General features: G+C 54.8%; 2 protein-coding genes across 4 annotated transcripts in view; both read left to right on the plus strand.

The window, feature by feature from the left end:
• Window positions 1-9,359, plus strand: part of GRK3 (G protein-coupled receptor kinase 3) — a 60,521-nt gene extending 51,162 nt beyond the window's left edge. For both annotated transcript variants that reach the window (XM_068208654.1, XM_068208655.1), the window contains 4 exons: window positions 640-802; window positions 1,540-1,676; window positions 2,586-2,699; window positions 3,191-9,359. In XM_068208654.1, the coding sequence (XP_068064755.1) occupies window positions 640-802; window positions 1,540-1,676; window positions 2,586-2,699; window positions 3,191-3,352 (576 nt within the window). In that variant the 3' untranslated portion in view covers window positions 3,353-9,359. The remainder of the gene's footprint in view (window positions 1-639; window positions 803-1,539; window positions 1,677-2,585; window positions 2,700-3,190) is intronic.
• Window positions 9,360-11,909: 2,550 nt separating this feature from the next.
• MYO18B (myosin XVIIIB) overlaps window positions 11,910-26,106 on the plus strand; it is a 54,863-nt gene continuing 40,666 nt past the window's right edge. Inside the window, exons 1-13 of one of the 2 annotated variants that reach the window (XM_068208659.1) lie at window positions 11,910-12,410; window positions 12,503-13,573; window positions 13,810-13,876; window positions 14,043-14,155; window positions 14,318-14,494; window positions 15,370-15,568; window positions 16,653-16,795; window positions 17,745-17,845; window positions 18,280-18,343; window positions 19,588-19,732; window positions 23,390-23,554; window positions 24,993-25,083; window positions 25,317-25,509. In XM_068208659.1, coding sequence (XP_068064760.1) covers window positions 11,934-12,410; window positions 12,503-13,573; window positions 13,810-13,876; window positions 14,043-14,155; window positions 14,318-14,494; window positions 15,370-15,568; window positions 16,653-16,795; window positions 17,745-17,845; window positions 18,280-18,343; window positions 19,588-19,732; window positions 23,390-23,554; window positions 24,993-25,083; window positions 25,317-25,509 — 3,006 coding nt within the window. In that variant the 5' untranslated portion in view covers window positions 11,910-11,933. The remainder of the gene's footprint in view (window positions 12,411-12,502; window positions 13,574-13,809; window positions 13,877-14,042; window positions 14,156-14,317; window positions 14,495-15,369; window positions 15,569-16,652; window positions 16,796-17,744; window positions 17,846-18,279; window positions 18,344-19,587; window positions 19,733-23,389; window positions 23,555-24,992; window positions 25,084-25,316; window positions 25,510-26,106) is intronic. The other variant, XM_068208660.1, reaches the window with a different exon arrangement.

The raw sequence follows: 26,106 nt of genomic DNA on the forward strand, positions 1-26,106 counted from the left end.
TGCTGCATCCACATAGCTTTAAACTCCTTCAGGGATGGGCACTCCACCCCTGCCCTCCTCAGTGCTGGAAAACCCTTTTGGTGAAGGAATTTTTTCCTAATTTTCTTCAGTGCAATTCAATTTAAGTACTCAAAGGATTAGTGGAGAAAATGATCCTTCTACCAGTAAAGTTGAGATCTGCAGCACATGCTGATGAATTCTGAGGGCTAATTATTAAGACTATGTAGCCAAGCTGTGGAAGCATGGAAGGCATTACTGTGGAAAATGTTTCTTTTCACTTATTAATGGAGTTCTTGGGCTGAGGAAGTTTTTGTGCAACAAAGTTAAGAATACTGCTGCTTACATTGGAGTAGTTATTTAAATGTCTAGAGAGCATTATGGGGCAGTGTTGAGTGAGGATTTTGGAGCTATCAAACCAAACAAGTTTTGAGCAGGTGGCCTGTTCTCTGCACATAAATTAATATCTTTGCTTAAATTAGTGTCTGTGCTTCTCTTGCTTGCATCTGTTTGTTTTGTGAAGGTTTGAGTTCAATCCATCCTGTAAAATAATACTGTTGCATGGGTAACTATTAACTGTTGGGGATAAGAGTAGTGAAAGTTATTAAAATGTTGGGTTTTTTGTTGTTTTTCTCTTGCAAGTTGCTTGATAGTGACCAGGAGTTATATAAGAACTTCCCTCTGGTAATATCGGAGCGTTGGCAGCAAGAAGTAGCAGAAACTGTTTATGATGCAGTAAATGCAGACACAGATAAAATTGAGGCCAGAAAAAGGGCTAAAAATAAGCAGCTTGGCCACGAGGAAGGTAATCTGTCCTTACACTTCTCTCATCTTTTGCTGCTAGGTAGTAATTCCTGGGTTTGGAGTTCTCCCATTGCTGTCATTCCCAGGAATCGTTAGGATTTGTTTAATCGCTGTCATGTTGCTTAAGATGTTTCTAAATGTTTTGAAATGCTGGATGATGACATCAGGCTTTGGAAAGAGATTCATGGAATCATAGAGTCCTGGAATGGTTTGGTTGGAAAGGATCTTAAAGCCCATCCAGTTCCACCCCACTGCTATGGGAAGGGACACCTTCTACTATCCCAGGTTGCTCCAAATCTCATCCAGCCTGGCCTTGGACACTTCCAGGGATGGGGCAGCCCCAGCTTCTCTGGGCACCCTGTGCCAGGGCCTCCTCACCTCCCCAGTCTGTGGGGTTTGATTTCTGCTGGGAGCTGGGAAGGGCCCCAGGAGGTTTTGCACAGCAAACTGCAGCTTGCATGGGGGTGTTGCATCAAACCCCCAAACTTTGGAGAGCATCATTCAGTGCTTTTAAAACTTCCTCCAGTGAGATACTTCTTTAAGAGCCAAGTGCTGTCCTTGTTCCCTGCTCTGCAGCCTCAGCAGCTGTGTGGTTAGGGCAGAGCTGGGGCTGTGTGTGAGATCTGAACCTGCTGAGGGCACGGCAGGTCCTGGGCTCTGTCCCCTGTGCACAGAGCTGGCTCAGAATGCTTTCAGCTGCACCTCCTGGCGCCTTGCTAACATCTCCTCTTGGTTTAGATTATGCCCTGGGGAAGGACTGTATCATGCATGGGTACATGCTCAAGCTGGGGAACCCCTTCCTGACTCAGTGGCAGCGGCGTTACTTTTACCTCTTCCCCAACCGGCTGGAGTGGCGAGGAGAAGGAGAGTCCCGGGTGAGTGAGGGGCCCTGAGCTGTGCTGGAAGGCAGGTGGAGGTGGGACACACCTGGAGTGCCCAGGGGTTCTCCTGGGGAAGGAGTTTTCTTTGAGTAAAAAAGCCCATTTGAGTATCTTCTCTGCTGTCTCACTGTAGTTAATGCATAGCTTACACTGCACAGAGGAGACATAAAGTTGACTTGAGAAACCTGTTTGTTTTGTTGTGTTTTTAAAGGATTTTGGTAGTTGATGGTGTTGTTTTTCATTTAGGACCTCTGGACTATTTATACAAAAAAACACAAACTGGTAAGGTGACAAATGCTATAGCATTTTATTTCCAAGAAAATGCTATAGTGGCTGTAGTGTAGCCCAGCTGTGCTCATGTGCAGGGCAGATAATTTGTATATTTAAGTTAAGGGAGCATTTGGAATTTAAGACATTGTGTACTCTGCAGTCCACAGGGAGAGTTTTCCTGCACACTGCTGTGTATGTTCTCTTTGTAAGTATTGAGTGCTGAAATATTCCCTTTCAGCTCTTCGAAACAGCGAAATTGATTTTTTTTTGGTAATAACAGTAATGCTTGAAAAATGTATCAAATTATATGCAACTCTTGAGGGAAAATAGTGAATATTCTGTTTGCAGACACACCTATTTGTAGATTCTTATTTCATGCTGTCATTACTGGCTTTTAGAGCTGATATTTTGTTGTCACTATTGAAGCAACCAAGCCCCTTGTAAATCTCTCTCTTACCTTACTGTCTATCTTTAGTTCATGACCCAGCCTTCAGAAATAAATGTTTGTGTGATGACTCTTAATGTTCATCACTTAATTCATGTGGATAGTCCAGGAAAATGAGATAGTGGCTTTATTTGATGGGCAACAGCATTCTTTTCAATTAATTCTCTGCTCTTTTGCAAATGCTGCAGCAAAACCTGCTGACAATGGAACAAATAGTATCTGTTGAAGAAACACAAATTAAAGATAAGAAATGCATCTTACTGAGAATTAAAGGAGGAAAACAGTTTGTCCTACAGTGTGAGGTAAGACTTGATTTTCGAGAACTTGATCAGATTGTTTTGCATATGATAAACAATTGACAAGTTTTTCTGCTCATCCTGTTGCATGTTAACTAAGGCACTTGGTGAAGCAGAGCTGAAGCGTTTATCACACTCGAGTTTTGAAAGCAGGAAACCTGCAGGCTGTTATGAATTTCAGTGGTATTTGGGACAAAAGGAGTTGGGTTTATTAAATAGCTAAAAACTCCCAAACTTCTCAAGCTCCAAGGGCCTTGTTGGCTCATGTCTCACTGTGGGGAGCTGCTGGAGCTCAAGTGTGGAAGTGCTCAAGTCCTCAAAACCTTCTACCAGCTTTCATTGGGGTGATGGAGAAGCTAAGGGCTGCACATGGGCAATAGCCAAAGTTGCTCATTCCTTCGGAAAATTAAAGTAGCTTCCCTAAAGTGCTGTCTGAGAGAGAAGGTGCTGTCGGCCACGTAGGATGAAGTGCCAAACTGCTTCTGTGTCTCTTGCAGAGCGACCCCGAGTTTGTTCAGTGGAAAAAAGAGCTGACAGAAGCTTTCACCGAGGCGCAGAGGTTGCTGCGCCGGGCTCCAAAGTTCCTCAATAAATCCCGCTCCACAGTCGTAGAGCTCTCGAAGCCCCCGCTCAGCCACAGGAACAGCAACGGGCTGTAGGAGACACCGACCACGTTCCCACAGGGAGAGCTGCTTGGTGAACCTGCAGAGTGTCCCAGAATCCTTGTGAACGAATGACTTTGTGCAGTCCTGGAGGCGGGACGCGCTCGGAAGAGGAGGAATTCGATGTTTACAGCGTGGGATCACGTCAGGACTCTGTCTCTGGAGGCGGGGGGACCCTGCCCCGGCAGCGCTGGAAGTCACCAAGCGGAGAGGCTGCTCATTGCTCCCACGCGTCCCCACCCCCGGCGGGGCCCGGCTGAGCTCCGTCCCTCTGGAACTACTGATGGAAGGAAGAGGCTTTGTCCCTGCCGCGCCCCGGCTCGGCGGCGCCGGGCCGGGGGTGGCGCGGGTGCTGCTGGCTGGGTGACACTCCCGTGGTGACACCGACGGAGCCGGAGCTGCCGCCTGGCCGTGGTGGGTGCCCCTCGCTCTGTCGTGTTGCCGTGTCCTTCCCGACCATTACTGCTGACTCTCTGATAACCTTGCTCCATACTGCTGATGATCAACAGTGTGACTCTGATGCACTTCAAAGTACTGAATTCTAACTGTCCTGTGGTTTAAGTGTTATTGCTACTTCATGGGAGCGTTGAACTCGAATTATTCCCTGGGTTTGTTGTACTCACTAATAGTAGCTACCACCGTTTTGCTTCTTCTACGTATATGCAGTACTATAACTGACACAATAGAGTAATAATTGGTGAAGAGGAATTTATGGTAGCTTCATCTAGTGCTCTGTTGTATAAATTGACTATTTTAGCACAGTTTTTAAAGAGCAGATTCCTTTTGACAAGTTTACAGTGAACATAAAAGACAGTTCTTTTCCATTTCAGGTCAACTGCACTTTTTAAAAAATTAAAAAGAAATTATTCAAATCCAGTGCATTCTAGAGCATGTGCTGGGTTCTGGTGTGTGTGGGTACCTCGGTACGTATCCCAGATCACTCCTCAGTCCTGGGACTCGGGATCCTCCTCTGCTGTACACAGGTGTGTTCCCATAGCATAGAAATCCCCAGAAATCCCCGGTTCCCCCTGGAGCCCGGCCCAGGAGGTTCGTGCACATATCACAGCTTGGCTTGGGAAAGGATCTCTCATTTTCTGTTCTGAAGAGTTCAAACTGCCCACAGTGAAAGCAATGTGAGAAAACTGAGCGTGGAGCTGACAGAACGAGCTGATCACGTGCCAGGCTGATGTTAATTCTACCTGAGGCATCAAGTGTGCTGGGTGGAAAGCCGTGCTGAAGGAAAGATCTCATCCTGAGCTGTCCCACAGCTTCAAGCTGGGCCTTGTCCTGGGTGTCGTGGTGGTTTGTAAGAGAGAGGTCAGGGCTGAACTTAAGATGTTTTTTCCAATTCAGTGAACAGCTTAGTGAAGATTTTTCTTCCCAGCTACAGAGGTACAACTCTCACAGTCCCTGAAGACAGTGGAGCTGTGCCTGTGTAAGTGGGAGCAGAAATTGTGCGTGGTTTGTCGAGCGTGTGTGGCTGTCAGATCACCACAGAGTTCCTTGGAGAAAAGTAGTAAAAGTGGCTCTGTTTGCTTCTGCATGGGAGCTGGGCTTGCTGCACAGCTTGTGCAAACCCTGGCCGACCACCTGGGGTTGCACCAAAGGGAAAATGCATTCTGGAAAATACCCCCTGAGAAAGTGGTTTCTTTCAGTTATTTCCCACCCCCCCCCAATTTATTTTCCAAATTTTTCTGTGTAAACAGCACCAGCCTCTCTGTCATTCCCGTTGAGCATCTCAGCTCCTCTGTAAGGAGCAGTGTCAGAAGTGGTTGGTCAAAGGTTGGACTTGATGATCTTGGAGGTCTTTTCTGACCTAAAATAATTCCATGATTTTTTGTGAGGTATTTAAAAAGTGTTTGGGATAAAAAATGTCTCATCCCGCTGGCGGTGGTTCAGCTTTCCCTACAATACCATGCAATGCTCATATTTTTCTCCTTGATTTAGAAAAAAGCCCTCAGATTGTGTTAAAACCTTCTCACAGTTCTTGTGTAACTTGTTTTTACTTTCTGAGTCCCTGCTCAGTCCCATTCTTCTCCTTCAGTTATTTTCCATGGCTGGATTTCGCTCTCACTCCCTGTCAGCAGATTGCGGTGCCGATGTCAGTGAGGGTGGAGCAGGTCATCAGCTGGGAAATTGTGCCTCAAACCCAGAGATTTTATATGAAATGAAGGCTGTATACTGTCTTAGGGAAATAAATTTATTTTGAAATGTGAGGGAGTTAGGGTGGCCCTGGAATATCCTCATTATCGTGCCCCATCCAACCTCCAGTGGGAGGGGCAGGAAAAGATTTGGATTTCTTCAGCAAGCTGTGATTTATTGACAATTGAAAATAGCTTTATTTTTGTGACTTGTGTCTAATTGTGCAGCTAGGAGAGGAGAGGTTATCACAGTGACAAACTCCTGAATGAAGGTGGGATCCCAGTAAGAAATGGGGCTCTGTGTGGAAGTGACTGGATGTGTGGAGGGAGAGCTGGAATTGCACCCTCCAAACCAAAAAATCTTGGATACTGCCCCAGTCTGCTCCTTCCTGGTGTAGGAACCAGTCTCTGAAGTTTTTGTTTCGGACAAAGATTCCTGGTAGTGTTAATTTGCAGGAGGGTTTTTGGCTGTGTGGTCAGGATCCCTCGTTTATTTGCTAATTATTTTGCAAATTCATGAAACCGTTAAAGGAGCATTTACTGTGGGGTGTTTTTTGTGGTTTTTTTTTTCCAATCCTTCATCCAAGTGTTGGCCATCCACTTCTCCAAGTGTAAATCTTCTTCCTCTTAGCTGTGTTTGAGCTTTTTGTGTTCTTGTCCCCGGTCCAGCAGAGCCTCGGCTGCAGGCTCACGGCTTCTTCCCAAAGTGCTGCTGTGAGAGAAGCTGGAGTAATGCTGGAGTGCATCCAGCTGGGATTGACATTCCTGGTATGTCCCCCCACCCCCCAGCAGGCTTCAAAAAAACTTGGAGCAGGCTAATAATAGCTGGAAGTGTGTCTGGAAGGGAAGCCTGGCAGGTAGGGAGAGAGCAGCTTCGGGGATAGACCTTGGCTTAGTCACATTCGAGTTTTCCTCAATTTCTTGGGGCTGCCCTGAGCAGAGACAGGAGTTGGACTCTGATGATCCTTTTGGATCCCTTCCAGCTCAGGATATTCCATGATTCTGTGATTCAGCACCTCCCCTTTAGAAACCCAGTGGAAGATTTTCCTCTCCCACTTCTCTCAAGGCGGGCAAAACCCAAAAATTGAATTGTGAAGTTGGGTTTGGCTTTGAGATAAATCAGGTGTTTGCAGCCCAGTGTGGAGGTGGTGGAAACACTGGTTTGTGCTAAAAAAGGCTTGTTTTGGTTGTGATCCTGCCCATAGTGGCCACTGCTGGTGCCCAGAGGAGCTCTCGGAGTTGATGTTCCCTGGGCAGGACCAGCCCTGGCATCGTCATTCCTCGGGTCTGCAGGGAATCAGCTCATGAGGAGTGAAATCCCTGGAGCTCTGAGTTGCTCTTTCCCTGGCAGCTGGTCAGCTTTAGGACCAGGTTTCTTGATCCCATGTCCCTGTCCGTGTCCCGCGGGCGGTGTCACCACCCAGCACGTGGCACTGACCGGCTCCTCTGCCTCGGAGGTGTTTGCACCCGAAATATCCCCAGAGGAAGGTCTGTTTGAAGTGTACAGTAGACAATAAATAATTCTAGTTGTGTTGATTAATATAAGGAATGAGTCAGTTCTACAAATTAAAGAAAAAGAAAATCTGAAAAGCGTATTTTGACAAAGCATAGTATTAATTTTAATATTGTAAAAAAAAAAAGGAAAATATCTAAAATATACAGAGAAAATATGTATATCCAAATGTCTGAGGAGTTTCAAGATAATCTACTTTTGTTTTCTGTTGGTTTCTATTCCATGGTGTACATATTGTGTGGATGGAACATCGGCTGTTTTAATACTATTGTTAAATTGTATTTTTATTTTGTGTTAAACTAATCATCACAGACTCAGCTTTATTTTGTTTATGTAAAGGTTGCTATGCTCTGTAGGTATAAACCCGAGAATTCTATTTTAACAGAAAAAGCATTTTATATTATTTATTAAATACATGTTTCTCCAACTTCTGACATTCCACAGAATTTCTGCTCCGTATATGTATGGAAGTGGCAGCTCCTTTCAAGCAGGATCAGCCAGCTTTATTCTGTTTTTCATTCTGTTTTTCAGGGATAGATTCCCTGAGCCTGTGCAGCCCTTCTCTCCCTGCACAGGGTCTCCAGGCACTGTCAGGACCATCTCAGGTGGCTCCTGAATGCAGAAACACCTGGAAAACTCCTGCAAATCCACCCTTGATGGGATATTTCCCAATTTCTCCTTTATCCCTCAGAATTCCCAGAGCAAGTGTTTATTCACAGGAGTCTGTGCTGAGTTAAAGAGAACGAATGACCTAAATTGGGGCAAGGAGTCAGCGTGGGGTTTGATCCAGCTCAGCCATCAGGGAATTGCAGACCTCTGTCTTTCCCAGGGGAAGGAGTGAGTGGAGGGAGAGCCTGGGCACGGGGCTGGGCTGCAGGACCCAAAATGTCCTTCCTCACTGGAGATGGGTTTGGTGTTTCAGGGGGATCACTTGATCCTTAAAAACAGGATCCTGAGGCAGGAGCAGTGCCTGTCCTAGAGCCAGGGCAGGACTCTGCTTGGTGTCACATCTCAGGGGAGGAGTGGCCACCAGGGACCCTGCAGGGACTGTCCCTCGGGGTGTGGGGAGGGTGACACCCAGGCAGGGCCCCCCTGTGGTGCCATCGATCCAGGAGCTGCCTCTGCTGGGCACATCTGGGCACATCTGCAGAGCCAACCCCAGCACCTCTGTCCCCAGTGAGGTACAGAAATAGCCCTAATTTTATCAGGTCACTCAGTTCCTAAAAATAATTCCAGCTGTGAGCATGGCCTGTGCAGTTTGAGGAGTACTAGAGGTATTGTGTGCTCTCAGTTTCCACGGTGCTGGGGCTGGAGGTCTGTGCTGGTCAGGGCTGATCCCCGTGGCACTTCTGGGTGAAATGTGGCATTTTCCATTGCCACACTGCTGCTGAAGTTCTCTCCTTGCTGAGGAGCTGCCTGGGGCAGGGAGGGATCGCTGCTGTGCTCCCTGGAGTAATCTCTGCCTTCTTTCTCATTCCCCTCTCTGATCCCACTGGATTTTGGGGTGAGCTGTAGCCCAAGCTGTGCCTGGAGGGAGGGGGGAGCTGGCAGTGGGTGACACTGTGCTGGTGGCATTGTGACTCCTTCGTGTCACCCCTGGAAAGGTGCCGTGGTGGGGACAGAGCTGAGACCAGTGCAGCTGGCCTGGGGTGTCCAGGCAGGGATTTGGCAGAGAACCTGGGGACAGCTGCAGGAAGGTGGCTTTGTCCAGGGCAAGGTTGGTCTGGGTTTGTGTGACACGCTGTGTTTCCAGGCTGGAAAAGGAGATGGGCTGAGGTATGGGCTGGGAAGAGGCTTTCCTGTTGGTAGCAGGCATCTTCTCCTCAGAGAAAGGGAGAGAGCAGACAGTGGGTGAGATGGCACAAAAAAAAATGTGTGTGAAAAACAGAATAAAGCAGGAGCATCCTCGGAGAGGGGATTTGTGAGCGCTTCTAGTGCCTCACTAGGTCCTTTAAAACAAAAAGGAGCAGATTCACACGAACAGCTACTCGCGATGAAGGAAACGATCGAAAGAGAACCTGTCCAAAATGTGTAATTAATGGTAAGCAAAGCCAGGATCTGTAAATAACTTTAGATATTGTATCGATGAGATCATTCCTTGTTTTATGTACTTGGCTCTTTCCATATTTATTGTGGGGAGGAGGGTCCCGGTGCCTGTGAGCTGTGGCCTCGCTCCTCACGGACTGTCCCGGAGTTTACAGCCCCGTCGTGGCGGGTGTGCCACACTCGGTTCTTGCCGCCAGTATTTTTTTAACGGATTATTTTGGCACAGCTAAGCTGCTTCTGTGTGTTGGTCAGTACAACTGCTCTCCTACGACCAGACCCCAATAAAAACCGTCCTTTGCGTGTGTGCCGGTGTCTCGTTCTTTCCGTGTCACCTGTCCCTTCCCGCCCCGACCGTGAGGCTGTACTGGGATGCACTGGATGGACCCCACTGCCCCATGCACAGGTAAGTCCCGTCCCTCCCCCCAGCCCTGTGCATGGTGTTTGTCCTGGTTTTTCTGAGGGACGCACCACTGTGTCCTGCAGGTGAGATGTGCTGGCTGTGCCAGGAGGGACTGGGAGCTGTGTGACAGGTGACCAAGGGTGGCTTTCCACCAACAGTGGCCAGGTTCCTCCGTGGCTGCAGTGCCACCCGGGAAGGATGATGGAAACCTCGTCTCCTCGTGCTTATCCCAGGTGGGATTGGGGTTGGTGAGATGCTCATCCAACGCTTGGTCTCCTGCCAGGGGACTCCAGACTGACAATCCTGTTTCCTTTCTTACTACCAGAGCCTTGGGTGTGTCCATGGAGCTTTTGGGTCAGATGTGGAGTGGCCGAGGTGGGGACATTGTCCCTGTGCAGCTGGATTTGTCCTGAGCAGGTCACATGCACCCTGACTGGCTGTTGGGTGCTGGGGCATGTGGGACACAGGTCCTGCTGGGTCCCAGGGGGTCACCCTTGTCCCCATGCGGTCGCCACGTGTCCCCTGTGCTGCTCCCTTCCCACCTGCCCTGGCCAGGTGCTGACCATGCTGGTGTTGGTGCCAGGGGCTATTTTGAGCTCTGCTCCCAGGTCCTCCTCCAGCTCAGCCCCATCTCAGGAGTGGGGCTGGTGGGGGGAACTGGGGTGCTCTGGGGAGCCCCGTGCTGGGCTCCCAGCCCAGGGTGTCCCCCTCGGGCACCGCCAGAGTGCTCTGGGGGGCTCACACCCAACCAGAGCAGTTCCTCCGTTTCTTTGGGGTGCAAGGGGTGAGCACCAAGGAGGGCACGGGTGACACACGTGTGCCAGCCGGTGTAGAAGCCAAGGAACAGGAAGGCCCCGCGGTGCCACCGCCTCTCCCCAGCCGAGGCCCCGGTGCCACCGCCGCGGGTATTTTTAGCAGTGACATGTGTCACCTCAGCTGCCACCGCGGCGGGGGCGGGGGGAGGCGGGTGCTGACCCTCCCGGCGCTCCCCGCGCTGCCGCCGCCGCTCTCGGCTCGCCGGGATCCCGGTGCTGGTGTGGGACATCAGCACCCACCGCCCCCACCAGGTACCGGCGCTTGGGGAGCCCCGGGGTGGGGATCGGGGTCTGTGGGTGCTCCGGGCCGGGGGCCCCGCGGCCGGGAGGGCTATTTTTAGTTGGGAATAGATGGCGATAGCGGCAGCCCCGGCTCCGGGGGCGGCTTCCAGACGCGGAGCTGTGCCGGGGAAAGGAACGGGACAGGGCAGCGATGGGAGCGGGCATGGGGACGGGGACGCTGCTCCCTACCCTGTGCGGGGTGGTGGCTGGGGACCCCTCGATGGCATCGGCTCGTGGCACGCACCAGGGTGGCAGCAGGAGCAGGTCCCGAGTAAGGGACAGATCCAAACGCCCTCGGCCCACCTGGGGCTGCGTCCTGAGCGGGGGCAGCGCGGTGCTGGTGGCACTGGTCCCGGGTCCCGCTGGTGCCACCCTGGGTGCTTGGTCAAGGCACGTCCTCTCCGCGCCTCGGTTTCCCCGAGGAGGGTCCCTCTCCGGCCGGGGGTGACAATGCCCTGTCGCTCGCCCGCTCCGGGCTCTGCGGTGCCATCGGGGCCAGTTCTCCCGGGACCGCAGAGCCCGGCTGGGGGGACAGCCGGCGGTCCCTGAGGCACGTGGCGCTCGGGGCAGCCGCCCGGGAAGGCAAGTGACATTCCCAGCCCGCTCCTGGCCGCTCCTGCCCTTTACTGTACAAGGAGATGCGGCTGCCGGGGAGGCACAGCAGGGCCGGACGAGCCCCGACGCGCTCGGTGCATGAATGATCCCAACAGGTGAAGCCGCGGTCAGCCCCAAGTGGGGCACGGATGGGCTCCTGCGGCCACTCAGACTGGGGCCGTGGGGTCGCACCATCACCCCCGTGCCACCAACCCTCTGTGCCACACCTCCCCACGCTGCCCTGGTCGCTGCTGGCGGCCACCCGTCCCCTGCCGCGCTCCAGTTGGTGCTGCGAGCTCAGGTGGGCAATGCCCGGCAAGGTCAGGGTGCTCCCGGCCTGGCACAGCGCTGGGGCCAGCAGCAGCCCCTGTCTAACTCTCTCCTCTCTCTCTGCCCGGCGTGTCCCCACGTGTGTCTGCACAGCACCGTCCTGCCTCGCCGCCACCATGGCCATCTCCTCGCGCCTCGCGCTCTGGGAGCAGAAGGAAAGTCTCGGTCCCGGCTGGCACTGGTGGTGTTTTTGGGCTGGGTGCTCTTCCTGCCTTGGAGCTCAGTGCTGGGGGGTATCACTGCAGCATCTCCACGGCTCCCTGTGCACTCCCTTGTGCTGTGTCCAGCGCCCTGGCTCTGGGCTCCGTCACAGCCCGACTGTTCTGGTTTGAGTGATTTTCATCTGCCTGTGTGAGCCTGGCAGGCAGAGTTCGATGCTGGTGCTGCTGCTGGAAAAGCTGTGGGAAGTGGGGCTGGTTTTGCCCTGGGACCTGCAGGGCTGCATGTGGCTGCGGTGATGCTGGAGCTGCTTCTTGCCTGGTTGCAGCCAGGACGGTTCCTCCTGTGGCCACGCCAGGGCTGCTGGCACAGAGCAGAGCTGGCAGGGCACGTGGGCTCCTGCTGCGCCAGCCCTCAGGGGCTGCACCAACCTGGGCGCTTCTCTCTGGGCTTTTCTTCTCGGTGCTTCTGCTCCCACAGCATCCCTGACCCAGCCTGGTGCCCAGCAGGAGCCTGGGCAGTGCCTCAGCCTGAGCAGGGTGCCCTGCTGCCACTAACAGGCTGTGCTGGCTCCTGTCCCTGTGCCTGCCCTGTGACCCACCTTTGCTCCCAACCCCAGATTCGTGACGAGGACCGGGGGCCACCCCCGTCTGCACCCCCCCTGCTCCTGTCGGTCATCCCCGGGGGGTTCATCAAGCAGCTGGTGCGGGAGACCGAGCAGGAGGCCAAGGCGGCGCGGCGGAGGAAGGAGAGCAGGGTGGGCACCAAGGAGGAGGTGAGCACTGAGGGACCTCACACGGCCCCGGGGAGCTGGGTGTCCCCATGTGTCCCCAGGTGTCACAGTAGGCTCCTCTCTTTGCTTGGCAGCCCGCGGGGAAGGACAGCGAGGCCCGAGCCGGGGACGGCCCCGCTGCCCGAGGAGAGGGGGCCAGCGAGGGGACCCTGCGGAACGGGCTGAAGGCAGAGGGGCAGGGGGGCAAGGGGGTCACAGCCCCCCCGCACAAGGAGCTGCCCCCTGTGCTGGGGACCGTCCCCAACAAGACCCCGGCCCCTGCACCTGGCCCAGCAGCGCCTGCCCCCAAAGCAGCAGAGACACCCCTCAAAAAAGCAGAAACATCCCCCAAATCAGCAGCACCTGCCCCCAAACCTGCAGAGACAACTCCAAAAAGAGCAGAGATCCCCTGCAAACCAGCAGAGACATCCTCAAAACCAGCAGAAACATCCCCCAAGACAGCAGAGGCTTCTTCCAAACCATCAGAGACCACCCCCAAACCAGCAGAGATCACTCACCCAGGGGCTCCCAAGGTGGGAAAGCCATTGTGGCCCAGGAAGAGCCCCAAGGATTCCTTCCTGGGGAGCAGCCCCCCAGCTCCAGCCCCTGCACCCAGCCAGGGCCCCCAGTGGAGCAGCAAAGTCCCAGGGAAGGAAGGGGACACGCCCAAGGGGACAGTCCCTGAGAGCACCAAGGAGAAGGGGACAGTCCCTGAGAGCACCAAGGAGAAGGGGACAGTCCCTGAGAGCACCAAGAAGGAGAAGGGGACACCCCTGAGGCACGAGGAGCCCCCAGCCAAGGTGAAAGCCCAGAGGGAGCTGTTGTCAGCCAGGAAAGAGCCAGAGAAGATGAAGAAAGATGTTGGAGGTGGCAAGAAGGAGCCAAGGGAGATCAAAAAGCCTGAAAAAGCCACAAACAAGTCAGAGGGTCTCAAGGCAGAGCCAGGAGGAATCCAAGAGAAGTCCACAGATGTGGGAAAAGAGGTGGGGAAGGTGAAGGAAGAGCTGGGAAAGGGTAAAGAGATGCTGAAAGAGAGCAAGGGGATTGGCAAGAGCACAGACAAGGACCCGGCTAAAGAAACATCGGGAAGGAGCAAAGAGATGAGCAAGAGCATGGAAAAGGAGCAGGATAAAGAGGCATCGGACGAGAGCACGGACAAGGACCAGGTAATGTGTCGGGTGTTGTCTGGGCTTTGGGGCACTGGCGCAGTTTTGTGGTTTCATGCAGCTCCTCCTGTTCCCGTGGGCTGGGTTGGGGCTGGTGGGAAGGCAACCCCAGGCCTGGATGAGCAAGCAGCAGAGGGGCAGGAGTGTGGAAATGTCCCTGTCCGTGCGGCAAAGGCGGTTTGTTCAGCTCAGTTTTCCTCCTGCTCCTGCACAATTGCCCTCTCTCCTCCCTGCAGGCTCCGAGGGACGTGTGGTACGAAGCAGAGAAGGTCTGGCTGATCCAGCAGGATGGGTTCACACTGGGTAACTCTCCCTGCTCTGCCCTGGCTGAGAGGTGTCGGGAGCAGAGCGGGCTCCGGCTGCTGTGCCCCGGTGGGGCCGGGGCTGGGCTTGGCCCCCTGGCACACAACACAGCCAGCTCTGCCCCGGGCTGGCCCACACCAGGGACACTCACCAGCCTCTCCTTCAGCCACACAGCTGAAGCCAGACGTGGGGACACCGGAGCTGCCCGCGGGGAGGGTGAGGGTGCGCCGGGACGAAGATGGCACCGTCACTGAGGTGGATGAGGACAGCGTGCAGAGGGTGAGCCCCTGCCCTGGGCTGGGACAGTGCCCGGGTACAACGATGGCATCTCCAGCCATCGCTTCGGGCTGGCTGTGCCGAAGGTGTCGGGGTGCCAGCGGGTCTGGCACAGCCCTGCCATGACAGCAGAGCTCGGGGGGGTCTCTGGCTCTCTTCCCGCAGACCAACCCCCCCAGCCTGGACCAGGCCGAGGATCTGGCCGCCCTCATCAGCCTCAACGAGTGCAGTGTCATGAACACGCTGCGGCAGCGCTTCCGTGCCCGCCTGCCCTGCACCTACGCGGGGCCCAGCCTGGTGGCCATCGCCACCGGCCCCGCGCCCGCCGACGGCGCCGGGAAGGTGAGAGAAGGGACCTGGGGCAGCGGGATCCCCCGTGGGAAGAGGCCACCAACCCTCCTGGGGACAGTGGCGGAGGGCGCCGGGCGCCGGGCGCGGCGGGGCCGGCAGGTGGCACCGTGGGACCGTCACAGTGCGGGGACAGTCGGGACAGAGGATGCTCTGGGGACGTTTGGGACCGGGGATGTTCTGGGGACAGTCGGGACAGAGGATGCTCTGGGGACAGTCGGGACAGAGGATGCTCTGGGGACGTTTGGGACCGGGGATGTTCTGGGGACAGTCGGGACAGAGGATGCTCTGGGGACGTTTGGGACTGGGGATGTTCTGGGGACAGTCGGGACAGAGGATGCTCTGGGGACGTTTGGGACTGGGGATGTTCTGGGGACAGTCGGGACAGAGGATGCTCTGGGGACGTTTGGGACCGGGGATGTTCTGGGGAAATTCAGGATTATGGTTGCTCTGGGGACATTCTGGACCAGGGTTGCTCTGGGGAAATTCGGGACAGAGGATGCTCTGGGGACGTTTGGGACCGGGGATGTTCTGGGGAAATTCGGGATTATGGTTGCTCTGGGGACATTCTGGACCAGGGCTGCTCTGGGGAAATTCGGGACAGGGAATACTCTGGGGACATGTGGGACTTGGGATGCTCTGGGAACACTTGGGACCGGGGATGTTTTGGGACGGGGATGCTCTGAAGATACTGATGGCCAGGAATGCTCTGGGAGCGCTTGCTCTTGGGGCTGGGGGTGCTCTGAGGACTCAGACTCCGGAGGTTCTGCACGCTGAAGAAACCATCACCCTGAGTGTGAACACCTTCAGGATTTTCTCCATGAGAAGCCTGTTTGGGATGTGCTCTGTCACCCTCTCCCCACCCGCAGGTTCCCAGGGGGAGGAGGGACAACCTTCCCCCGCACATCTGCTCGCTGGCACACAGAGCCTACAGGAACCTGCTGATGCAGCGGCAGGACCAGGCCATCGTCCCCCTGGGGCACAGCGGGGCCGGCAGGACCCGGTGCTGCCAGAGCGCCCTGGAGTACCTGGTGGGCACGGCGGGCAGCCTGGACGGCAGGGTCTCAGGTACGGGCAGGGCGTCAAGTACGGGCAGGGTCTCAGGTACAGGCAGGGTGTCAAGTACGGGCAGGGTCTCAGGTATGGGCAGGGTGTCAGGTACGGGAAAGGTCTCAGTTACGGGCAGGGTGTCAGGTATGGGCAGGGTGTCAGGTATGGGAAAGGTCTCAGGTAAAGGCAGGGTGTCAGGTACGGGCAGGGTCTCAGGTAAAGGCAGGGTGTCAGGTACGGGCAGGGTCTCAGGTACGGGCAGGGTCTCAGGTACAGGCAGGGTCTCAGGTACGGGCAGGGTGTCAGGTACGGGAAAGGTCTCAGGTACAGGCAGGGTGTCAGGTATGGGCAGGGTCTCAGGTACGGGCAGGGTCTCAGGTACAGGCAGGGTGTCAGGTACAGGCAGGGTGTCAGGTATGGGCAGGGTCTCAGGTACGGGCAGGGTCTCAGGTACAGGCAGGGTGTCAGGTACAGGCAGGGCGTCAGGTACGGGAAAGGTCTCAGGTAAAGGCAGGGTCTCAGGTACGGGCAGGGTCTCAGGTACAGGCAGGGATGGCACTGGGTGCTCCGTGCTGGGCAGAGGCAGCACACAGAGCCTGTACAGGCTGGGAGCACACAGCCACACAAATCCTGACTCAATCTCGGCCGCCTGGGGTGGCTCCTAAGCAGCCGGTGTGGCCGCGAGTGCCACTGTCCCCGTCCCAGACTCAACGGATTTGCTGCTTTGATCAACACCAGCGTGAGCAGCGGGAGGGAATTACTCGAATGACTCCGGTGCTTGGGGCAGCGCTTTCCCACCTGCTCGGGTTACTGGTGACGCTGCTCGGCAGGCAGTGGCTTCAGAGGGCGGGGTTGGATTTCGGAGCTCTCTCGGGTACACGGTGCTCTTGCAAAGGGTTGAGGGATGGCCTGGAACAGGCTGGACAGGCTGGCATGTCCCCTTCCTGTCAATGTACACCCGGAGTGGGATGCTGACCCCATGCCTGGGCAGATCCCCAGGGCTGGGACAGACCCCAGGAGGAGCAGGCAGAGGTGAGGCTGGAGGAGACACCTCCTGCAGAGCTGCAGAGCAGCTCAGGGAGCTCTGCTGGTGGTTTTGCAGTGGAGAAGATCCAGGCAATGTTCACAGTCCTGGGAGCCTTTGGGTCGGTGACCACCAGCCACAGCAGCAGCTCCACGCGCTTCTCCATGGTCCTGTCGCTGGATTTCAGTGCCACTGGCCAGGTCACTGCTGCTCACCTCCAGGTACCTGTCACCTGCTGAGATGGGAGGGCTGTGGCTGAAAATGGGGGTCCTTGGGGTGGGGATGAGCCACGTCTGTGCTGCTCTTCCCAGCCAGGCTGGGCACGAGGAGTGATGCTCTTCTCCCTGCTCTGCTCCCTACTCCTCCTAAACCAGAGGTGCCCAAATAAGTCCTGAGCAGAAGCCCTGTCAGCAGCGTGGCAGGGTCCCCCAGCCTGTCCCTGTCCCTGGCAGGGAGCTCAGAGCAGTGCTGGGATGAAATGTTGATTAGGAAATGTATAATTCAGTGTTTCATTAGCAGCATCTCACGGCCGCCTGGAGCTGAGCCTCAGAGGGCTTTTATCACCATCAGGGCTCTTATCAAAGGCTCTTTAATCAGAGCTGCCCGTGCCCCTGGGCCTTGTCTGAGGGAGGAGAGGGCTGGAGCCTTGTCTGCTCCTGGGGAGCACCAGGGCTTCCCACTGCTGGCCCTGCTCTGCCCTGGGCACCCACGGGGAGCTGGTGGCCTGGTGGAACTGTCCTTGTGCAGGAATGTCCCCATTAGTACCACCAGAACCACCCTGGTTTGTCCGTGGGACAGTCTGGGCTGGGGACCCCCAGCTCTGCAGACTCATTGCTGGTTCCAGTGCTGGCACTGAACACCTTTGGCAAGGCTGGAGGTGAGCTGGGCTTGTCTGGAGCCCAGGGAATGACTTATCCCAATCCTGCAGCATCTTTGCTGGGGCCATGGCACTGCCCAGACCTCCGGAAGCTCAGAGGGACTGGGGGTGTTGCTTTCATCCACTGAAATTCTCCTTGATACCTGGATCATGATTCAGCTCTTGCTTGCACAGCCCTGGGTGGGAGGAGCAGCCCCCAAACCCAGCTGAGTCCCTGCAAGGAGAAATCCAGCCCCTCCTTGGCAGCTGCCAGGAGCATCTCCCCACCTCCCTGTCCCCTTTTCCCTCCCCAGACCTTGCTGCTGGAGAGGGCCCGCGTTGCCCAGCAGCCCGAAGGAGAGAGCAACTTCAACATCTTCCCACTGCTGCTGGCAGGGCTGGATGTGGCAGAGAGGTGGGTGTGAGGCTCCAACAGCCCTGGGCTGTCCAGGGATTCCCCATCCTGTGCACCCAAATGCCCTCCATAATGGGGTTTTGAGAGCCCCTGATAAGAGATTGTGAGAGCACTTGCATTAATGGGATCTTTCTGCACGTACAGAGATTTTCTATGAAATTAGGGCATTTCCTGGGGCTTTTTTGCCCCTCCACTAAAGCTGAAATTGGGGTGATAAATGACACAGAGACCCCTTTCCCTCTCACTTCTGGTTCCACCCAGGCTGTGTCCCCAGGAGAAGGCTCCTGGTGCACCAGCTGATGTCCCTGCGTGGGGCAGTGCTGTGGTGACCTGTCCCATCCAGGTCCCTCAGATGGTGCTGTGAAGGTGGCTGGGGGTGCTGAGGGCAGGCAAGGAGGGAGCTTGACTCTCATTTTTTTTGTGACTACTCCCAGGACGATGCTGCACCTGCACCAGGTGGCTGAGAGCAATTCCTTTGGGATCAAACCGTTCACAAAGGTAGGGGGAGGGAAATGCTGTGCCCAGCTGAGGTGGGATGGTGCAGGGCACCCCCTTTGTCACCACCAGCTAGAGGATGACTTGGAGTGCCTGGGTGACTCGTGATGATGCTGCGGTACTGGGAGCCTGGAGGGGAGGGAGGGGATGTTGGGATGTGAGGAAGGGTCTGCCCAAACAGCCCTCCCAGCACCCCTCTGCTGGGCCTGGGGCTGCCTTCCCTGAGATGTCTGCTTGGGATGCCACAGCCACCTTGGGACCAGATCCTGCTGCTCCAGAGTCACCTACCCCTGATGTTCCCCTGCAGCAGCAACTCCCAGGAGCAGGAACATCCTTTGGGCAACCCAGAATGTGAATTTTAGGGTTAAAGCTCCACAGCTGACTCCCACCTCCAGCCCCTCATTAGTCTGAGCTGTCTGCAGAGCCCTAGCAGATTGTCCACGAGCCAAAGGGCCGGGATGAATCGCAGCAATTTGCAGTTACATCATCTACTGATGAATCCAATATTCCATCTTCATTAGGGAGCTCCTGCTCCACTTCAGCAGCCAAAGGAACCGGCTGCTGGAGCAGCAGCTCCGGGGAGGGCACAGCAAAGTCCTCACCCTGCTGATGCAGCAGACTTGGGTTCAGAGATGGGGTTTTGCCCTCCTTTCACAGCTCTCATTTCTGGGGATTTGCCATCCCAGCATGGAGAGTTTGCCCTGCTCCCTGCCAAGGTGGGATGCTGCCTGCTGGAGCCGGTGGCTCCTGGCCCCACAGAGCAGCCCCAGCTCAGGGACTGCAGGAGGGGTGTCCGTGGTGGGAGGTGTCAGGTGAGGTCCTGCTGGTGGCCAGGAGCTGCTCAGCTCTGGGCAGGTGTGTTTGGTGAGGAGTGAAGGGACAGGGCTGGATGGGCAGCCTGGGCTCTGGAAGGTGTCCCTGCCATAGCTTGGGAGGAGGTGAGCTTTAAGGTCCCTTCCAACCCAAACCACTCGAAGATTCCATGATATCAAACATCCACCTCCTGCTGCTGCTCTGTAGACACTCACGAAGTGGGAATTTCATGTCCTTGTATGACAAGGTGATGTGCCCACCTCGCTCCTAACACCAGGCACCCGAGGAACCTGCTGGTGGCTGCTCCACTTGCTCCAAATTTTCTGAGGGTCCCTTGCTGTGTTTCCTTGCTGTCCTGATGGTTTCACTCTCCCTTCTGTTGGGCACGGCGCCCAGCAGAGGCAGTGACATCCCCTGGCTCTGTCCCCCTGCAGCCCGAGGACAAGCAGAGAGCCTCGGTGGCCTTCTCCCAGCTCCGGGCTGCCATGGGCACGCTGGGCATCACCGCAGAGGAGCAGGCGGCCGTGTGGCGCATCCTGGCTGGAATCTACCACCTGGGAGCTGCTGGAGCCTGCAAAGGTGAGGGCAATCCTGCCTCTGCTTCCCTCACACCTTGTGTGTGTGCTTGGAGCGGGGAGGGAGCGTGTCCTGGCAGGGATCAGTACTCGAGGGTGGGCAGGGGTGATGCTCATCCCAAAGCTGCTCCGTTTCTGGTGGCTCCAAGTTCTTCCTTGCTCTCCCTCCATGGTGGGAGGTGGGATGCTGGTGTCCTGCTCCATGGGGGCTTCTGGAGCACGTCTGTCCTTGCCACATGTGGACAGGGCAGAGGCTGCTGGGTGTCACCTCATGCCAGCTCCTTAGGAAGGACTGGGGTGGGTGACTCCTTTGTTGGCACGTTGTCCCCAGTGACACCATGAAGGGACAGCTTCAGGTAGCACTAATTTCATCATCTCTTGAGTGTCTACCACAGTAACTGAATTATAATAGGCTGAGTCTGGATGAAGATTGTATTTATAGAGACTTTGTTAATACGGACAAGCAGAAATTGCCTTATCCCTTACAAATTATTTCTGGACGTGCCCTAACCCATTTTAGAGGCAGACACATTGATTTACACACTTCAATTTATGAGGGCTGCATAAAGGCTGCCATAAACTAAGGCACAGACATTTATAAATGTCTCTGCAACATGTCATAACACATCTTATGGTAATTTATGCCATTAATCATTTATTAATTATTTTAAAAGGATAGATGCTGTCATGACTTACAGCGAGTTCTCTTTTCTCCTTCTTCCTGGTGTTCTCTTTCCTCATCTCCATCTACTTTAATGCCCTTCTAGCTTTTATAGATGACCCTGTTCTCTCAGGCTGATGAGTGTCAGAAGGGTCTTGGCCAAAATATCGGAAAGTCTTTCAGCCCTGTGAGTTTTCAGGACAGCAGATTTTGGAGACGAGTCTCATTTTGGGAATGCCCAGCTCAATGGCAGGTGGAGGGGTGGTCACAGGGAGCTTTGCTTTGCTCAGACTTCCTGCACATTCTGCCCTCAGCCCTCTGTAAATCAGTCTGGGAGGGAATGGAAATCTGTACCCAACAAATCCTGCTCCGTTCTTTGAGCAGGGACAGGGATGGGAGTAGTGGATCCAGGCAGGGCTGCAGCTCTGAGCACTCTCTGGTGTGGGATTAACAAGCAGATCATGTCTCAGTGTCGCTCACTCTGGTATCGATTCCCCCACCGTGTGTCAACAAAAGGGGAGAAATGAAAGGAAATATGGATAAAAAATGGATCAAAGCCGGGTGGAGCAAAAGTCTCAGAGGGTGTGACGACTCTTTTAATGTGGTTAAACCTGTCTCCCGATAGCCATCTCTTCCCTTCCCCTTTCATGCCCTTTGATGTTTTGTATTCCAAATCCTCTCCTTGAAATCTCGCCAAAGGGAGCCTCGGCACTGCTTTTCCAGGGCATTCAGGAGCTCAGCCAGGCACCTCCTCCATCCCCATCCACAGCCACGGCCCCGGCACGTGTTAATCGGGCCCCAGTGTGGGCTAAAGGCAGCTTTTCCCTTCTCTCCTCACCCGTTCAGTTTGTGCAGGAATAAACCAGGAGGGAACAGCACCACCTCTCCCTGGCTGGGGGTGGAAAATGAATTTGCAGCTACAAAAACGCTGAGGAGAAGAAAAGGTTGAATTTCAAAAGCTCCTTCTGCTCTATCCCAGCGCCAGCCCTTCCCGCTGCCTTTGAAACATATTAGAGCAGCTCTTTTTATTAGGAAAGCAGCCTGGCAGCTGGAGGCCAGCAGGGCACCCCGGGCACCATTCACCTGAGTGCTCCAGTCCCTTTGTGGGCTGCAGAAAATCCCCTGGTTTAATTTGTTTGCTGTCCCTGTAAGCAGAAAGGAGGTTTGGGGCACAGCGGGGGCAGCGTTCAGCTCGCTCTCACGCTGTCCTTTTGCTGCCTCATATCAGAATATCAGAATAAAGCTTTGTGGCTCCCAGCTCCCTGTGGGCTTCCCAGCACGCACCTGTAATGGAGGGGGCTGCCATTCCAGCCCTCCTGGTGCTGCCACGGGTGTGTCAGGAATCACTCCAAACGCCCTGGCACAGCGAGGCTGCTGCAAATCCAGCCTCCAGAGCTCCTTTGGATGGAGGAAAACCACAGGGAAGGAGGGCTGGAACCTGCTGCTCAGGTGGGGGACACTGAGCTGCTCCAAACCCTTCAGAGGTCAGGGGCACCAGGGCAGCCGGAGGGACGGGAGCACCCAGGCAGCCAGGGGGGAATTTTAGGGCCAGTGAGACCACCAGCAACAGCCCCAGGTGAGTGCTTGAGCTGTTATGGCGCAGGGGGTCCTGCACAGACCCACTCCTGTGGCATCATGCCCTGGGAACCCAGGAAATTGGGCTTTGAGCAGCTTGGAAATGGGCTGGGGCTGTAGCAAGAGGGGCTGAGCTGTCCCCATGAGTTCTGACCCTGTGTTTTCCTTCTGCTTCTCTTAAATATTACGAGGGCTGAAGTAATTCCCTTCAGGTGTTAAAGTCAGCGAGTTTTCCATGGTCACATCACACTCAGGAGAGCCATGAGGAGCTGCTGGTTATAGTTCATGGAGGCTAGAATGGTGCCTGGGAATGCCAGGGCTGAGTGGACCCTCTTGTTTGTCCCTGGGATGCTGGAATGGGCAGTGTGGGGTGCTGGAGCAGTGTGGGGTGCTGGAATGGGCAGAGTGGGGGCTGGAATGGGCAGAGTGTGTGCTGGAATGGGCAGTGTGGGATGCTGGAGCAGTGTGGGATGGCAGCCAGGTCTGTGCAGCCCTGGCTCCCCCCAGCCCCTCCAACTCCTTGGCAGGCAGAGCTTTTGTGTCTGACAGGAATCCGCATCTGTCCAGCCAGCTCAGACAAGAACAAGTGAAAACAGAATAAATCAAAGCCTGGAGTGTTGAGGCAATTCCCCTGCCTGCTCCAGTACAGCCCTTGATGTTGGAGTCCTTCAGTCAGCACAGAAATACTGGGAAAGGATCAAAGGGGAAGGGAGAAGGGGGTTGACTCATGGGTGTGCTGTGAAGCACCCCCAGCCCTCGAGCCCTGCTTTGTGCATCCCCTCAGCCAGGAGTGGCTCCCCCATGGAGCTTCCCAGGATGTGGCCACCTCTCACTGTCCATCCCACACCCTCTCCCCTGCCACCAACCACCAGCTGTGTTTTAAGGGCCCATTTTAGCTGCGAGCCCCCCGAGCTCCTCATCCAGCACCCAAAAGTGCCACCCTGAGGTCTCTGGGTAACTTTGGCTGCTCCCATTTTTGCTCATCCCCCAGTGTTTCTGAGCTGTGCTGCCCAGCTTCCTCCACTGCACCTTTCTGCTCTGGATTTGTAAAAGGATTAATCCTGCAGATTACTTCCCTATTGATTTTAATCATTAAGCTGGAATCGTTATCACCGGCTGTGAGTGATGTCTGCTCGAGGGGAGGAACTGCTGTTCCCTGCTGTAGGGACAGCAAACACTGCTGGGACCCTGAAAGGTGATCCTGGATTTCGAGGGATTGGTTCATAATCCCATCAGCTCCCACCAGCACATCTGCTGCTTTGCTTGGCCGAAACTCTTGAAACACTCATATCATCTGGTCCGCCTGCTCCCCGACTTGCCTTTGGACCATTTTGATTTTGGGGGCGCACCAGGGAGGGCGTGGGAGCGTTTTGGTGATGCTGAGGCAGAGCTGGCCCTGCTGAGCCCCTCGTGCCCCCTCCCCAGTTGGCAGGAAGCAGTTCCTGAGGTTCGAGAGCGCCAGCCGCGCCGCCGAGGTGCTGGGCTGCGACGTGGAGGAGCTCGGCACCGCCGTCTTCAAGCACCACCTGAGGCACATCCTGGCGCAGGTGGCAGCGCGGGGCCGGCCCCAAGCAGAGGAGAGCCCGCCAGGTACCGGGATGCCCCATCCCTTGGATTTGGGGAATAAGGACTTTCCAGTGAAAAATTGTCAAGCGGGTATGTTTTATTCCAGCTGGGACGCATGGGGGATATTCCCACCAAAGACATGCGTGCCTGGTGAGACAGATTTCAGGTTTAAACACACACTGAGCCCCCAGGCCCACACCGCCCTGCCCGCCCATTGGCGGTGCCACACCTCCGGGGTGGGCGTCTTTGATGAAGTAACATCATCTTCCTCGATGTTGGCTTCTCGACCCTTTCTTCTAGGCAGGAGCAGGTTTGGCTTCCTCTCAGGTCAGTTTGTCCTGGCCACAACCAGGAGCCTGGTTCTTGCTGGCTCCTTAAGCAAAATGTTCTGCGTTATGGGTTTCAACAGTACCTGAGTCTTGCTTTACTGAGTTATCCTTATGGCCTTTACCTAGCAACTAAATTCTTGTTCTGTTACAAGTTGTCTCTACCCAGCAAGTTACACTCCTGTTACAAACTGTGTTCTGTAATTTTGCAAATCTGTTAAATAAGCTATATATTATTATATATTTCTCTCTATATATATATTATATATGTAATATATTTTATATATATATATTTCTGTTTTCCTCCACCCACCTAAGCACATTATATGCTTCCAAAATTCTGAATTTTCATCTACATAGATGCTTCCCATATCACCTTTTCCCTTTATTTCTGGGGGAAAGGGAATGGTGAGGCAAATTGTCCTGTTCTTCTCAGGCTGAGAGGCCCAGGTAAGTCTTAAAATTAATAAAATCATTAACTGTAGTGTGTCATGTCGCTGCCCTCAGCTCTCCAGCTGCCCCTGCCTGACCCTCCTTAGGGACAGGTGAAATCAGGTGAATTCAGATAAGTGATGTGGCTTAAATGCTGCGAGAGCTCTGCCTAGAAAAATGGGGGAAATCCCCAAAGTCCACAAATTAGCTGGTGTTGTGCTCCAAGCAACTGTGTCCTGCAAGGAGATCTGGATCAGGGATTGTGCTGCTGAGCCACCAGAAACCTTAAATTACTGTATGGCTGTAATTCATGGAGGCAGATCCAGCATGTGTGAGGTGGGAGGGTGAGATATTGCCTGGATTTCAGGTCAGCCTTCCCACACTCCTTAAAGGTTGGACTTGATGATCTCGGAGGTCTTTTCCAACCTTGATGATTCCATGATAGCAGCAGAATTCCAGCTGGGCCTTGCAAGTTATCCTGATAAAAGCAAGAACCTGAGGAAGAGGTTGCTATTGCCTTTGACATGGCAATAGTATTCCTTAAACCCACGTGAGGCAGAGAGGAGCTGAAGGCAGGCCAGGGGATGGGCTGTGGAACTGTGTGGGTTCTCCTGCGCCACAATCCGGGGAATCCCAGGTCCCACCACAGCTCTGAACGTGGCTGGAAATAAATAAATTGTCTGCTCTTCCCCTCGCCGTGCCAGGGCCGAAGATGACGGGAGTGGAGTGTGTGGAGGGAATGGCCTCGGGGCTCTACGAGGAGCTCTTTGCCACCGTGGTCTCGCTCATCAACAGGTACCAAAGAGCTGCTGGGCACTGGGGCTGGGGGTGGCAGCCCCTTCTCCAGGGGCAGGGAGCAGGTGGCTGATTCCTGCTGGGAAAGCAGGCAGCTGTGTGAAAATCCTTGTGTAAGAGTGGCGCTGGCTCTCGGGACTGCCGTGTCCTGTGCTCCTGTGGCAGGGGGGGCCTGGCTGGCACCACTCTGCTGCCTGTGGGTAAATCCTGGTGGTGTGTGTGGCTCTTCCCAGGTCCTTCTCCTCCCAGCACCTCTCCATGGCCTCCATCGCCGTGGTGGACACCCCTGGCTTCCAGAGCCCGCGGCAGCAGCGGAGCGAGCGAGCGGCCACCTTCGAGGAGCTGTGCCACAACTACGTCCAGGAGAGGCTGCAGGGGCTCTTCTACGAGAAAACCTTCCTGTGGGAGATGGAGAGGTACAGAGAGGTGAGGAGCAGGGCTTGGGAGCAGCTCCCAGCACTTGGGAGTGGGGCTGCCTTTGTGCCCAGGGGTCCCCGTGTCCCGCTGTGGTGTGAGTGAATAACTCAGGGGCTTTACTGCGAGGGCTGCAGCACAACTGGGGGAGTTCTGCAGGGAGCAGAAGCCTCTCTCCACCCCCTGCCTCAGTTCTGAATCCTCTTGGCTATTTCTGATGTGCCAGAGATGCTCTCTTGGCATCTTTGTGGAAGAGGGGCTGGAATTAGATGTTTTTTCCCAACCCAAACCATTTGGAATTCTATTATATACTTGCTCCAGCTCAGGAGACTTTGTGCCTTCTCTTGGCACAGCTGACTTTTTCCTCAGATGATGAATAATAGAGAATAGAAAGGAAAGTGATAAATTATTGCAGAAATAAGCTGCTGAGAAACCTACAGGCAGAGATGAACTTATTATAGGCTTGAAGGAGTTACCATAATGCCTCTAGCCCTGAGAAAATAGCTGAATTCCTATGGTTTAACATACACATCATTGAGTAAGGATAGCTGTGCCCTTCCCTAGTGGTGAAGACTTCCAGATGCCATCCCATGACTGAAACAAGCTTTT

The sequence above is a fragment of the Anomalospiza imberbis genome, chromosome 18 (genome assembly GCF_031753505.1).
Source record: "Anomalospiza imberbis isolate Cuckoo-Finch-1a 21T00152 chromosome 18, ASM3175350v1, whole genome shotgun sequence".
In the NCBI taxonomy this organism is placed as follows: domain Eukaryota; kingdom Metazoa; phylum Chordata; class Aves; order Passeriformes; family Viduidae; genus Anomalospiza; species Anomalospiza imberbis.